A 15,651-nucleotide genomic window follows, 5' to 3' on the forward strand; every position below is an offset into this window, starting at 1 on the left:
CCTGCTTATTATCTGCATTCCCACTGCAGTTCATCATTCTTCAGAAGCTACACTAAATACATCCTGCTTGGTTCAATAAAAGCTCTGGAGTGAACAGTTACCAAGCTAGTGGCTGTTGCCACACCAAGAGCATCTGAGAAGCTCTGCTCCCCCCACGCACACCCATTAACAGACACACACACACACACACACACACACACACACACACACACACACACACACACACACACACACAGTCAACACACTAGATGTTAAACTCAGCATTTTCAAGTAACTGTGCCAGGCACTTCAGGTGCCGAAGGGAAGCGAGGGGCAGGGTGTTTCCTGGCTGATGGAAAAAGAGGACCAAAGGGCTGTATCTCCCGTGAGGTGACTCCTTGACCCACACACATGCATTCGCGCTGCCTTGTCCTGAGAGCCGGCCCTCGCCTCGCCTCTGCTCCCCTCTGGTCAGGATTTTGGAAGAGAACGGCAGTGCTGAGCTCTGCCAGCTAAGTTTTTCTCACCTCCTCCGTTTCCGGAGTGCACTCTTTTCTTCTGGGGGGTTGCCCAGCTCCTGGCCGGAAGGCTCCCATTGGGATATTGATATTTGCCTAAAAGAGAAAACAGGGAAGATTTAGCTCAAGGAAAGTAAGAAATTACGATGACACGCTGAGACAGTAATCGCTATGAGGAAAAACACATCCGAAAAGTACATCTTTAAAGCTTTTTACCTCAAGAAAATTGCTGTAATGACAGTACAAAAATATGCAAAGGAAAATTTGACTTCCATTTATTACAGATTTCTGGTACTCATCCTTAAGTCTGTACAGTAATTTTATAATTCCCTTTTGAATGGAAGAATTTAAAGACAATTTGTTCTGGCTGTTACCCTCCTGTGGTGCTTAATATTTTCCTCTCTCTGGATGAGGAAGGAACACATAATGGTAGAGAAGGAAGGAACAGCATCCACAGAAGCCATCCCACACCTTAGCCCTTCTTCAGGTTCCTGCGGATTCACCATGGCAGGGGGCAGTCACACCTCCCAAACCTCCCTCTCCTCTCCGCAACGCCCTCCCGCTGTTCCAGCACTTCGGAGGGCCCTGTAGTCCCCACTCTTCCACCTTCTCCCCAGCCCACCACTGTGTGGGTCGCAGCATAAGGAGAGTGCTGGGAAGTCAAGTTCACTGGTATCACAGTTCCTAGGTTTGTGTCCTTTATTTAAAGATTAACACATTCATCTTTATAAACATAAAACACCTTCTGGTAAACATGAAAGACACTAAATGTTAAATTATGTAGTGAATATACTGACACAGTGATTTGAGCTGGGGAAGATAACATGTATATTTGAATTTTATCCATATTCATCTGATATCAAGAGGCAAAAATGATGCAGACCCAAAACATCTTCAACCACATAAAACAAGCATTAAAACTTTTTTCTAATGGCAGAACGTAACTTTTTTTCACTTAAGATAAAGCATTGCCTTATGAGTAATCAGATATGTGGGCTTGAGAAATTGACGTTGCATTTTGATGTTATGCATGAAAATGATGCCTGAACAAAGGGAGCAAAATACTACATTACCTTTTGACACCATTTGGGCAATTTGGGTACCACATCCAACAAAATTATTATGAAGGTAAGGTGTGGAAAGGTCCACATGGAACTGCCTGATGAGAGTTCTGTTGCCAGGAGGATATTTAACTCAAGACACAGGAAGTATCCAGAGTCCATGTTCAGGCAACATGGCGGGTATATGTTCTGCCCTAGAGAGCAGGAAGTGACTTTTTCTACTTAGGGACTTTAAAACTCTCTCCCTACTAAAATAATTATGATCCCACAGAAAGGAAACAGATCGAAAGTGTTTGTAGCAGGTATCAAGAGAGGTACATCATCATTCCCAGGGCCAAAACCCCAAGTATTGTTTTTGATCAATATGTACCAGACATGCTCAAATATAAGTGCAGCACAATTGTAATGGGAATCATTTTGGAAAACCTAAGGCTGAGGCTTTTACTACTAATCATCTGCTTAATGGAAATACCAGGTGGCTTGGAGTGGGAGGAGGAGGGGACATAATACAAAGGAGGAAATATGTCTTATATGGTGGCAAATATGGTAGCATACTTCTTGAGTTCCAAGTTGCACCTCCCTTAAACGTCTCTGAAATCAGAATGTGTCTTATAACCAATGGTTTTTTAAAAATTTTAATTGGCAAGTTTGTTTTATTTTTTAGCAGGATGTAAAATAATGGTATTTTATGATTGACAGTGGCTTCGATTGGATGAGATATCATTAGGGTCCTAAAATAAGATCAAAACAATGAAAAATAAGATAAAAAAATGTAAAACCACACAAGATGATCTATATTGAACCAATAACTATTTCCATTACTACAGTTTAGATGAAAGAGGGGGAAAGTTGATACAAGGACAATTTGGGAGAAGATTAACCAGTAAAAAGTTTAGTGAGATCACCACTACTCTGACCCATTTATTAAGCATCTGTGGGCATCCTCCTAATGGTGAGTTCAAGTTATCGTGTTGTTTCAGAAAGACTTAGATTGCTAACCTAACCATTTAATCAACTGTATATGCTTTATCATAGGTTGTATTTTCAGTAAAGAAACATGTCAAGGTCATCCAGGATAATGTATTCAGTAAAGAACATGCTCTGGAAATGCCGCCTTTTCTTGATCACAGTTTAATTTTAGCAAAGCATGTAGCCTCTCCATGGCACATGGTGGCTCATAGTAGTGGAAAGAGCCCAATGCTGGGAGTTGGCTACAGATTCTCTGTGCTTGAGAAAGTGACAGCCACTCTGGGTCTCATCTTCCCTGTTTGTAATATGATTGTTAAGGCTTCATCAATGCTTTTCAAACCTCTTAGCCATGGAACCCTTACTTTACAAGTGAGAAGATCTAAAATGTAAAGTAGGTGGAGGTGGAGTTGCTCTGGCTAAGGTGACTGGGAGCCTAGAACCATTCTGTTTCCCCCAAGTCCAAGGTCATCAACAGTTCCTTGCAAAGTGTGGGCCCAATCTGACAGCCATTGAAAGGGATCGTCTCTAAATGGATGAGTATTGATAGACATGTGCTCAAAATATTTGTTCTACCAATTGTTAGGATGTTTGTAATTTACTTAAAACTACTTTAGTAAAGACATGTAAACTTTATATGTGCACGTTGGTTTAAACTGCAACTCCAGGGAACGCTCTTGCTCCAAGTGGGAATTCATCCCCCTGTGGTGGTTAGGGGGTAAACTATCAGCAAGACCACATTCCCAAAATTGCTACTCCAAGTGCTTCTGTTGGCCATATCTCCACTAACATCTGAACCTTTGGTGTTTGAAGAAATGTCAAAAATAGGTGAGATAATGGCATGAGCATTAGAAATGGATTTTATTGATGAAATTAGAGGAGGTTAAGATATGTAGAATGGCTAAAATATTTTAGGGACAATCCCCATCCTGCTGAACAGAGTGTAAGAATCTGATGCCTTCAGAGACAGAGCTTCTGTGATCCCTAAATGGGTCCGTCTCCAGCCATTGATAACAAGGATTTCCAACTGGCTGCTGCCAATAAGGGGCAACAGAATCCCTACCTGCCTCACGTGAACCTTTCATGTGAGGTGGCAGTCACCTGGAGCACTTAAAGGGACAAGAACTGAAGCTTCATTGAGCTCACAGACAGACCGAATGACTGGTTTTACACTTGCTTACTACTGAATATGTGTTTAACAAATGTGTGTATGTGTGGCAGAGTTGGGTTTTGAGACTAGCTTTCATCTTAATCTGGTGGTGAGGCTGTTGGACAGTGACTTCCACCCCTACCCCATCCACCCACCTTACCAAAACCAAATCCCAAGATTCAGCCTAAGTCGTCACAACACCTACATCCTCACAACAGACTTCCATTCCAAGATACAGAATATCATCTTCATGTCACTGATGAAGAAACTGAGCCTAAAACCTTGATTTGCTCCAGGTCACACAAACAGTTCCACAAAAAGCCAGGATCCCAAATCAAAGCTGCCTGACCTTAGGGACAAACTTTTTCACTCTATCAAACCCCTTCCCAAAGAGTTCTTTTCACTTGGTCACAGTTAGCTAGAACCACTCTAAAATTCTCTAAACTAGCATTACAATTGCAGATTTACACTTTGAGAATGGCTTTGCAAAAGGGGCACACAGAATGAATAATTCCAGAATAGGTGTCAAAGAAAAGACACATTGAAAAATGAGCCATTAACTCACTCATTTGACGCTTTTTCATCTTTAAGGCATCAGTCAAGAAACCAGGAACCTAAATGGGTTTCTTGACAGCAAATATTGACAGGATCCAAAGCAGCCTAAGAACATTTCAAGTGTCGAATCATTAATGCACACCTTAAGAGAGTGTCAGAGGAGTGCTTTGTAAACGATTAGAGATGTTTCACTAATATAGTTGTAAGGTGGTGATATTTGACTGACAAATTATAGACTAAATTATAGCCATAAGAAAAATTCCTTATAACTTGAATTTGATAGGAATATGTAGACCTCCAGCTCTATTTTTATTCCATTGGCCAGAGAATCGTGTCATATTCTTGTCTCTTTCACTGACTTGCTCTGTTTGAATGGAAATAAAATACCTTCTCAATGACTCAGTTTTTCCATTTGCAATTTGGGTATGGTATTTGCTACTCAAAATGGGTTTGGAATATAAGCTGCATTTTTACAAAATAAGACAAACACAGAAAGTCTAACATCAACAACCTGGAGTTAATATAAGGTTGGACTTCTTTCCTAGATAGAGTCTGTATAAATATATAGATATTTTTAAATATGTCCCTGATGTTGCAGACCTGGTGCATCACTTTCCCAAGCTATACATAATTTGTTATGTTCTCAAAGCTGGGAGTGGAAAAAATCTACCAGATCATCTTTTGCCAGAACAGGATATGGTTCCCTGATAATAGCCCTATCTGATGTGAAATGAATACTACACTTGATCTCACCAGGTGAAGAAAAGTAGAAAGAATTCCCTGTAAGTTAATTCCACTACTCCCTTCATTATTTGTATTGTTCTCCTGCTCAGCTCCAGGCTTTGAGCCAGAAGATTCTGGAAACAGTATTCCCTCCACAGACACACCTGTGTGATTTACAATGGAGTAACATCTTCTTTCCCCAGCGGGCTGGCTTCTGAGAGCTGCCAGCCACAGGGTACTGACAGTCGCCACCCACTTGCTCCCATAGCCATTGTTCTCTTATCTCCACCTTCCTGGTGGTCCCCACTCTGTCTCCTTTCAGCACGGAGGCTTTTGGAGTTTCCTTCCATTGCATAGTTGTTTCAGATGAGCCTCCACTGATTCTCTCTTTAGTTTTCAAAGGTCCCCAGCAGATCCTGACAGAATCTATAGCCTACCCCATGCCATTCTTCCAGGCCACAGGTGGAGGAAACCCTATAAAGTTACATTTTGCAGTGTTTTTTTCTGGGTCTTCCTAGTCTTACAGTCCTAGCCTTTCTCTGAATGAAACAGGATATGGCACTCCGAAATTTCTAGCATCTTCACAGAAGACTTTCCCAAAGAGGTGCATTTTCTCAGTAGCTGATTAGAAAATGAGATTCTTATTCCATACATTAACCTAAATTAAGAGAGACAAACAGACACACACGTAGCCACTAAAATAAAGTCCAATGTATTTTAAGATAAAATTCTCTGTCACTGGGATGTATAACTTGTTTGTCTCTAGGGACTTTGGAAATGTGGAATCGAGTCAGAACACACAAAACTTACCCACTCAACACAATTTTGAGAAACTCCCACTCAGCCACTGTTCTTCAGCCATGATGTTTCATACTGAAAGGTTTCCTTTCTTTGTTTCTTTTTTTTCCTGTCCTCAACACTTTCTGTTTTCTTCAATAATTTTCTGAATGACTCAACTGTAGTCTAATCATCCAGAAAGAAGCAGACTTCAAGAATGTACTGTACAACTATTAAGATAATGTGTACAGTCGGTTGGGGACAGATTACTTGTCCCCAAGTACTTGAAGTACTTGTGAAGGTCAGCCTCAAAAAAATGGCATCTTTTAGCCGAAATATGACTACTTGCCTCATGTCACCACTGTGCAGCCCTGGTCAGGGCATCAGAGATCATCAGCTGGAGGTACACCCACTCTAGAGTCAGTCTGCTGTATTCAAGTTCTGGCTACACTTTAAGAAATCAGTATTGGAAATCATAAACAATGGTTTACATAAGAAAGAAACAGTAGATCCATGGTCAAAGAAAAGGCTATTACTACTATGTTAAAACAAGTAGCAAATGAAAGTTCATTTTTTGTACTTTAAATTTGAATAAAATACTAAAGAAATGTATGCATAATTAATTTTTGTTTAGTTTTAACCAATGTATTTGATTAACTGGCCGACCATGGGTGGTGATAATCTATCCCTTTGTGCCAAGGATTGTCATATATCTGGAGTCCTTTTCAAACTGGAAATCCTGGTCAGGAAATAGAGTCCCTAACACCTGTCTGTAAATATTTTTGTCAGGCTGTTTTCTTCCTTGGAGCCTTTGTGCCCTGGGCAATGGTGAGTGGAAGAGCAATGATAACGGTGGGGAAGGGAAAGAAGTATTAAAACTTGGGGCATGGAGGTATTCTGTTCTACACACGGACTGGTAGCAACGGAAAACTTTACAGGGTAAGAAGCCACACAGTCACTAAGATACAAGGCTCATATAACATTCCTTTCAAATGTATGACAAAGGAGTTAGGGTTAGTTCACTAGCAGCATGATTAAGTCGATTAAGTAGAGAGGTGATCATTTAGTGGCCGTGGCTGTTTGTATCTCAAGACCATGTTTGTCACCGAGTCACTTTGTATTTCCCAGCCAACTTATGTTTAAGATGACTTTACTCAGTGTATGCTATTAGTTTCTGTGCTAAAATGCTGACACTCTTTATGAATGTTGGTTGAGCTCTTTAAAAGGGAGGACCCGGTGCCCATAAAATGGCAATTGTCCCTCAAGTAGCCTTGGTACTTACGATCGCCCTTTAGAGCATCCACACCCACTCCTCCATCCTCACCCTCTGTGCCAGGGTGGGGATGGTAAAGAATGAGACTAGACAGTGTTGCAGAGTGGTTCCAAACATGGACTTTGGGATCAGACAACTTGAGTTCAGTCCTGACTCTCCTTCTTACAAGCTGTATGATCCTGGGTGAATTCTTTCACTTCTCTGAAACTTTCATTATAATCCAGGAAATCCCATTGCACTGTGCCAAGTACAAGAAATTATTCTTAAGAAGTTCACAGATTATTAGAAGCTGAACAGAGGCTTCGAGGTCATTTAATGCAATACCCTCCCTTTGCAGAAGGTGAGAACCAGGGGATGAAGTCACAGAGCAGAGCTAAGACTAGGGTACAGGTCTCTTTTCTGTTCAACCATGAGGATCTCAGGTCTCATGGGAGAGGACAAATAACTCAGCTTACTTTGATCAACGGTGGAGAGAAAAGACCAGTGATGACCCAAAAAAACACTGGCTCTTTGTGGGCTAAGGCCCTGGGAAGGCCTCTGGTGGTTTCCAAAGGGAGTATGTTCAGGAGGAAGGGGAAGGACAGGAAGGTGATGCCAGGGGCCAGTGTCACTTGGTCTCATTAGAGAGATGTGCAGAGCAGATTGCCAGTGGGATTAGATTTCCCTGCAGCTCTAGCTCCCCACCACCTGTCATGTCAAATTCTTTCAACTGAAGGGATCAGACCCACTATGCCTACTGTGATGTTTCCTTGGTTGCAACTCCATTGCTATCAACAGTGGGGTTTATTTAACAAGCAGCCCAGAGAATACAGAACCAGGGTCAGCAAACTACAGCCCATGGGCCACATCCAACCTGCCACCTGTTTTTGTAAATAAAGTTTCATTGGTGCACAGCCACATTCATTCATTTATGTATTGCCTACAGCTGCTTTTGGGCTATAAGGCAGAGTTGAGTAGGTGCAACAGAGACCCAGTGATTGGCAAATACAAAACTATTTACTATCTGGTCCTTTACAGACAAGGTTTGCCCACATCTAGTATAGAGCCTTATCAGCTGCTTAAGAGACAGAGGCCCTCTCCAGGCTATGGAAGGATCAACTGATTCCTTCAGGATATTTTTATGCCCCTGGCATAAATGAGATTTCATTAATATAACTGAAAAGACATGTAAACTTAGAATCCCCTTACAATTCAGTGGCCATCTCTTCTTCAGTGTGTATGTGAAAGGCAACTGTCCATCTCCTCTAAGGGTGGGTCTAGTTCTGGCCTCCCTCTTCTTCTGGGACATGGAGGAGATGGAACCAATTGAAGAGAGAGCAAGACCATTCCACAAATTACCTGGATAGTTAAACGAGCCATCTCTTAAGGAATGTGTGTGCTATAAACCAGGCACTTGCTATACATTATCTTTTTATTCATTATAACAATCCTATCAAGTAGTATGATTATCCCCAATTTACAGAAAGATAAACTAAGGGTGAACTAAGGTCACAGAGTGAGTGGCCAGGCAGAGATTTGTAACCACCTGGCTCCATGCTGTCTGATGCACACGGTGCAGTAATTTACCTAAATGCCTGACTGTTACAAGTATGGTTGACCATGGCTCAAATTCACCCAATCCAGACAAAATAGAGATCTAAGCCATTATGCCTAGAAGTTTGCACTGCAAAACACCATTTTGAAAGATATTCATTAAAGAAAGGTCTGATATGTTTAGAAAACATTGCATACATCACTGCCTTCTTGGAAATATACAAAGCTAATGGCAAGTTATGGACTCAAGAAATCCTGCAGTAAAGATCCTATTCAACTTTGCTCAACATAGTATTTTTTCCCAAACACTTTATTGTGAACACTTTAATGAACAACATCCCATAAAACTAATATTCCAAGAGAGACACTTTGGAAACTGTTGAACTAGATGATGATGATTGATGATAACAGCTAATACTTATTAAGCAATTACAATGAGCCAGGCACTGACCTAAGCATTTATACATATTAATTCATTGAATCCTCACAGCAACCCTATGAGATCAATACTAGTATTAATTCCCCACTTGACAGATGAGGAAACTGAGGCACAAAGAGGCTAAGCAACTTGCCTAAAGTCATACAGCTAGTAAATCCTGGAGACTATGAGCTCCTCAAACACAGGAATCCGATATCAATTCATCATTGCAAAGCCAACACTTAGCACGGTGCCTGGCACAAAGTATGGACTCAGAAAATGACAGCTGAAGTGAATGGGAGACGATCCTAATAGCAAGGAGAAGCAACTAGAATATGTTGAATAGAACATTTAAGATCTTTGAGTGATATTTACATAATGAGGACACTCCCTCATCACTTGGGGTTTCCATTTGTTCCAGACAAGACTGTACCCTAGGTAATATTCCTAGTATAAACCATTTTGTATAGTGTAACCATTTTTATATTTAATGGACCTTACTCTAGGTTAGCACAGAGATGATAGGAAAATATCAGATGGTGCAGATCCTCTTTAGACACAAGAAATAATATTTCATTTGTAGGTGCAGTAAATTAGGCTTTTTGTGTGGCATGAAAAAGATTGAAAGAGGCAAAACCACATCCATAAGGAACAACTGCATTGCCTTTGCTGGTAGGTTAGATAGAATTATTTAAATGCAGTAAAATAACAGCTACTGAGAATAGTCAATAGCAGCTTTTAAAATATTACAGACCTAAAAATATATCAAGGTCAAAATTAGTAGATAAAATACTACTATTTTATCAGTGTAGATAATTTTCAGTGCAGATCTGAGGGAGGCCAGGAAGCACAAAGGAAAAAACCACAACACACTTTTAGTTTTAAAGGGAAGAGAAGCAAAGGCAGCCTCAGAGAAGACTGCTTTTGTGTCCTGAAAAATAAAAAGGAAATACTATGTTTAGCACTTTAGGGGCTTCAAATGCAGTGATTAGATGGTATTATTTCTCATCACTTTAACATAGAGCATTCCTGAAAGATAATTATTATAATAACAGTTGATGCTTAATGAGAGCTTACTATGCTTTTCAAGCATTTTATACATGTAGCCCTAGGAGGTGAATACTATTATCCCCATTTTACAAATGTGGAAACAGAAGGAGAGAGATAAAGTAGGTGTATAGCTTTCCCATGATTCCATACCAGTACAAAACGGATCAAGGATTCAGACTCCAGGACTCGGGCCTTCAGAGCCCATGCCACCCATCTAGGCACACTGGGTAAAAGAGAAGACTCAAAGGCTCAAAGATGTGCACAGTTCTGGGAAGCAAAATAAATCTCACTACCAAGGTCGGGGTATGTCAGAGACTCACTAGGTGGACACCAGAGTCCCAAACGTGGCAATTTGGAGTTGCCAAATCCATGGCAAACCCTTGCCAGTAGGCCCTTCTTCGGTGGTTTGTCCGATGCCAGGTTTCCAGGGGTTGTTACGCATCTTGCCACTTCAGTACCCCATCCAATTTAAGGCTGTGCATTAGTCATGAAGGTAAAGACCTGTCCCTTCACCCACCTCCCCAACCAATGTGGACTAGGATGTCTAACCCCACAACCTGGTCACATGCACACCCCTCCAAAATATGGTCAATCACCTATGAATATGTTTATGCTGTGATGGTGCATCAGACCCAAAACATTCAGGAACTGCTACATGCTCTGCAGTATCAGAAAAGGCCAAGGGGAAAACAAGTTTAAAACTTCCTTTAGATGGAATAACTCCCTGTTGATGGAAAGGAAGGATGGAATTTTATAATAAAGCTTTATGCCTAGCATCCCAGTGTGGGAGCCATTTGAGAGTTAAACATGAAACCTTTAAGAGAGAAATAACAAATCATTCTGAGTAAGAACAAACATTGAAAGTTATCTTCGTAGCTGTATTTGTGTTCCAAAATGCCTGCTTACCCCTCCCCTTTCTTGTGGGTGATACTTAAATCAATTGAAACAACCAAAGAATTTGTTTGCTGCGAGGGCCTGAAGAAACATGATAACAAAAAGATAAATACACAAGCCTGAGAAGAACACTTGATAAGAAAAGGATATTGTTTAAAGAACAATGTTCTTTTATAAACAGATGGGTCAACAACCTCAATTGCATATAAAAATTGAAAATCAATTTTTTAAATTCCTATCGATGAGCTTATAAAAAAGCATACGCATAAAAAAACATACACACTACATTTTTGTAGATCATTTAATTCTCATTCATAAACTGATTGTCTCACAATTGAGTGCAATTGAACACAAATAGCTTCTCCCTTCTCAGCTCTACTTTCCCAGCCTTATATCGTTTCTCATTTGTACCTGATGAGTCTTTCTTTTCATCTTCAAGTTAATCATCAGTTAGGGGTGAACAGTCACAAAAAGTCTGATTTATTAAGCAAACAGGCTATAAGTCACAGAGCTAAGGTTAAAACACAAATATGCCTACTTACCTGGATGGCTCTGACATTGGAAACTGGCTGTTTCGACATATTCACCACGTCTTATCCCTAAAAAAACAAGTAAAAAACTGTTAAGAGGTGGCGGCATTCAGATTCTCGGTCTTGATAAATTAGAACTTAACTCATGATTCAGCTGGGCAGTCACCCACTCACTGGCCATATATTCTTTCCGTCTCAGTTTCCCAAGTTACTCAGAGACTCTCCTTCCTAATGCCGCAGGGAGAGGGAACACTAGAGCGCCCGGATAAATCATTCAGGAGGAGAAATGCTGAGATGCCTCGCCGCTGATGCTAAAGATAGGCGACCACAAACTTGAAAGGCGCTATCACCTCCTTCCCTGCCCTCCTGCCGCCTGCCAAGAACAGCAAAGCAAAGAGTTGTGGGAATAAAACACCTTTGTTTGGGGCCTCAGAAGCTCTCCGCTTGAAACTGAACTTCTGATCTGAGTTAGTTGTTGCCAGCGCTGCGTGTCAGTCCCCTGGGAGCAGCTCCTCTCCTCTGAACACCCAGAGAGAAATGGGCTGCACCAAGATGCGCTCTGCTCGCTGTGCACGCGTCTGTTCCGCCCGGTGACCTGCGTGACGCTGTGAGAACACGGGGCGGCAACTCCCTGCTCTGGGTGTCCAGAACCCAGGCTCTGTAAATACAGGCAGCCGGCAAGCCTCATCTGGCTCCTTTTCTTTTAAGGAAACAGTTTCAGAAGGCAAATAGGACTTACGTGACCAGGTCAGATGGAGAAGATGCAGCAGTGCTTCGTTCCCAAAGGACTTTTGCTTCCTTTCAGCTCATGAGACCTGACTTAGAGCATGGGGACTAGTGCCTGAGGTTTACTGAGGCCAGGGGGGCCAGGAATAGCCTGGCTGTGGCCTGTTACCCTGTACATAGGGCTGTCATAGCTTGCTCTGTTGTGTCCACAGGACCAATAGAAAAAGTTAGAAACTCAGTGAATTAAAAATGTGCTGCTTTTCAAGCACAAACAATAAAATGGGTTGACTGAGTTTCCCCCCTGATTGGTGTCAATGTATGTGCCACCCTGTTTGTAAATGAGCACTGACAGCAGTGCTGGCATTGGCCACAAGCCCTGTGTGAGCTGGACCATGTCACTCAACATTTCTAGGCCCACTTCCTCTTCCTTAAATTTTACCTGATTCACAGGTTGTGGTAAGAATCAAAATGACATAATGCTCCTGAAAATGCCTTCTGAACTATAAAGTATGATGCAAATGTTCATTGCTTTGCTGTCACTGCCCATAGCTAGTGACTTGATAGTCCTCCACTGATCTACAGCTCGAAGTACAGAGTAAGAATTGGTGTGGAGATGCCCCTCACCACTTACAGAGATAAAAGATCTCACAGCTCTGTGAAAACCTTACATTTTTTTTTGAGATCGTCCAAGTCTTAAGCTCTATTATATGAAGTAAACAACTAAATAATTTTTTTAAATCTCTATAATTAGTATATCCAAATATATAGGCTTTTGAGTCACAAAATGAAAACAGTGGGATTTTTTTTAAGTTTCATCTGCATGTTTTGATATATATAACTTTCTGGTATAGCCTCTATAATACATAGACATAGCCTGCATGCATAAGGATCCAGGCAGAATTATTTTCAATATGGTTAAAAGATTTTAAAGCAACAAAAAATTGAATAATCAAGATTGCATTTTGCTCTATGATATGTTTCAAATAGGCTTCTGTCCTTTCCTGCAGTGTCAAAGAGTCAATAAGGATTTTTAATTTTTGGATCTAGGCCACACAGGCCAAAGGCAAAAGGAAAAGTTTGGTAGTTTAATTTTTAATGTTTCCTTTCCTTAAAAGCTATTAGTAGTCATGCAAGCAATAATTCTCACAGGACTTCAAATATCTCAGAATATAGTATTCTCTGTGCATATACAACTAAAGTATAACTAATACCACTTGGGAACTTTTTAAAAGTGCTGTACATCAATTTGAAAGATGGGAAACATGGGAAAATTACGTTATTTCAGTAGTAGGCAGAAATGTGAAAAAAAAATCAGGCAATGAATGATTGTGTTATGATGATGTGTTGATTTTTTTTAATTAGGCTGATTTTGTTTCTTCACCGAACAACTGGACTGCCTTGTTTTTCTGTGACCTCTGAGCCTAACGGATGGCTATACCTTGGGCCGTGTCTCCTGTTGTAGCTTTGGCATAATCTCGTTTGCATAGGAATTCCTTCTTAACATATATGTCAATCTGTGATAGAGACATCTCTGGAAAGTCGGTCAGACCCCAGCTCTCATTCCCTACAAACAGGCTAAATAACATTTGTGTAAATCAGTTTTGCAGCCCTTCCTGCTGTCCTCATTATTCACAGAGAAATCAGGGCAAAGCACACTGATGAATAAAAATAGACAGTGTTCCCTGGCTATTTCCTTGGCCCCTCATTCCCCTCCGTTTGGGATGTGGGAGTGTAGAATGCACCCTTCTTCTTTATCTGCATGCCTAGTCCCAGGACAAAAGAGAAAGCTGTGCTTTAGATGCCCAGTCCACTCACAGTGGGACCACAGCTTTTTATGCAAAGAGGAACTCTTTAACACTCTATCACTGGGTGTGGGTCTGGCTAAATTTTGGACACATGGAAAGCTTAACAGGTCATCTACTGACGTTTACAAAGCATATACTATAGTGGAAATGCTTGCCAGCTTAACACAGTTACTTTTTCCTGGCAGTTCTGCAAGTCAGTAGGGAACTTTAATGGGTCTGTATGCTGAGTCATGTACAATATGCCTCTGCTGGGTTTCTGATTGGGCAGCACCTAATATCTGACTTCTAAATATGGCTCACTTACTAAAAATTTGTCGACATTAATAACACTAATAAGAAGGGATTCAGAGGAAAATAAATCAATATTTGGAGAGAGTGGGCTTTGCTTCTTCTTTTTAAAGGTCAATTAAATGGCTAAAGCTCAATCTCAAAGGGAATTATCTTCTTTCCTGCAGCTAAAAATAATTCCTGAGAAGGGTGTAGAAAGATGTTCAGCTGTCTGAACTAACTCCTTCACTCTGCCTGAGATGGGCTGGGAGGGAAGAGGCACTCAGCACTGCCATGTATCAGAGCCTGGTGCCCACATGGAGAGAAACAGGAGAGCTGCCCTCCACCCTGCTGGGTATGGGGAACACCGTGCCCAAAGTGGGGCTTTCAAAAAGATTGTTCTGGAATGTTCATCAATCTATACATTAGTAGAACTTTATCACTGAGGCCAAGCCTGGTGCTTGGGGAGAGGAGAAAAGCATCTTAAACTTGTACTGTGTAACAACTCTAGCAACAGTTTGCATCTAGATAAACCAAAGAGCTAGCATCATAGCTTTTCTCTGCCCTAAATTGTCCTGAGTACATCTGGGCTCACAGCCTGAATCAGTCTGCAGCTGACAGACTATACCCCTGGCCATAAGAATCAAAGTGACAATGTTCAGAGTTACAGTGATCATTATCTAAACCATGGAAATTTTCTTAATGTCACTATCAACGAAAACTACTTTTAGTTCAATATTCTTTCAACCTCGCCCCCACAATTTATAAAACAGAAACAGCACCACCACCAAAAAACAGTGAATTTACAAGGAAGATGCATGCACTGGATACAAGCCTACAAAGCTCTAAGTAGTCACTTCAAGTTAGCTGTCAAGGCAGTTTCCTTCAGCTAGCCTGGTTGCCGGAGCTGGGTCCTCCTGCTTACCTGCTTTGTGGATTTGTTTACTGCTTAAGGAAAGTCCCAGGCAGGTAGGTGCAAGAACACAGGCTCCTCAGAAGGTGGAAGGGATGCCCGGTGTCCTCTGAGCTGCGATCTCAATTCCGATGCTTTGCGTGTAGCTGAAATAGCTCAAGTGCTCTGTGCCTCACCAATACTGAGAGCTGCTCCTGGCTCAGGGCTGGAGGGGAATTGGGTTTAAGTCTAAGTGTTAAAGAGAATTCCTGTCATACCTCACAGTTGTTCTTCCTAAATATAGAGTTTGATATAAGCCATACGCTAGCTGCCTCTGAAAGGCTTGACCGTGCTGAAAGCAGGGCTCAAATGTCAGCCGAAAGGTGGCTACGGAATCTTAGTGCCCTCCTAATCTTCCAGGAGATGCTGGCTGCATTTCTCACATATTCTGAAGAAGCACAGTGAAGTTGGGGAAGTAGGAAAAGTTTCAATCTTTAACTTTATTACCTGGAGGCCACAAGATGAGGAGTGTTC

The 15,651-nt window shown here is 41.3% G+C and overlaps 1 protein-coding gene across 3 annotated transcripts in view; it reads right to left on the reverse strand.

Annotated features, from left to right (window-relative positions):
* Positions 1-15,363, reverse strand: part of SMPX (small muscle protein X-linked) — a 49,538-nt gene extending 34,175 nt beyond the window's left edge. The window contains exons 1-3 of one of the 3 annotated variants that reach the window (XM_036912828.2): positions 15,151-15,360; positions 11,440-11,496; positions 507-593 (exon numbers count right to left, since the gene is read on the reverse strand). In XM_036912828.2, coding sequence (XP_036768723.1) covers positions 507-593; positions 11,440-11,478 — 126 coding nt within the window. In that variant the 5' untranslated portion in view covers positions 11,479-11,496; positions 15,151-15,360. Of the gene's footprint in view, positions 1-506; positions 594-11,439; positions 11,497-11,842; positions 11,987-15,150 lie in introns of those variants that run through there. The other 2 variants (XM_036912830.2, XM_036912829.2) reach the window with 2 other exon arrangements.
* Positions 15,364-15,651: the final 288 nt, after the last annotated feature.

This window comes from Manis pentadactyla, chromosome X, assembly GCF_030020395.1.
Source record: "Manis pentadactyla isolate mManPen7 chromosome X, mManPen7.hap1, whole genome shotgun sequence".
NCBI classification, from domain to species: domain Eukaryota; kingdom Metazoa; phylum Chordata; class Mammalia; order Pholidota; family Manidae; genus Manis; species Manis pentadactyla.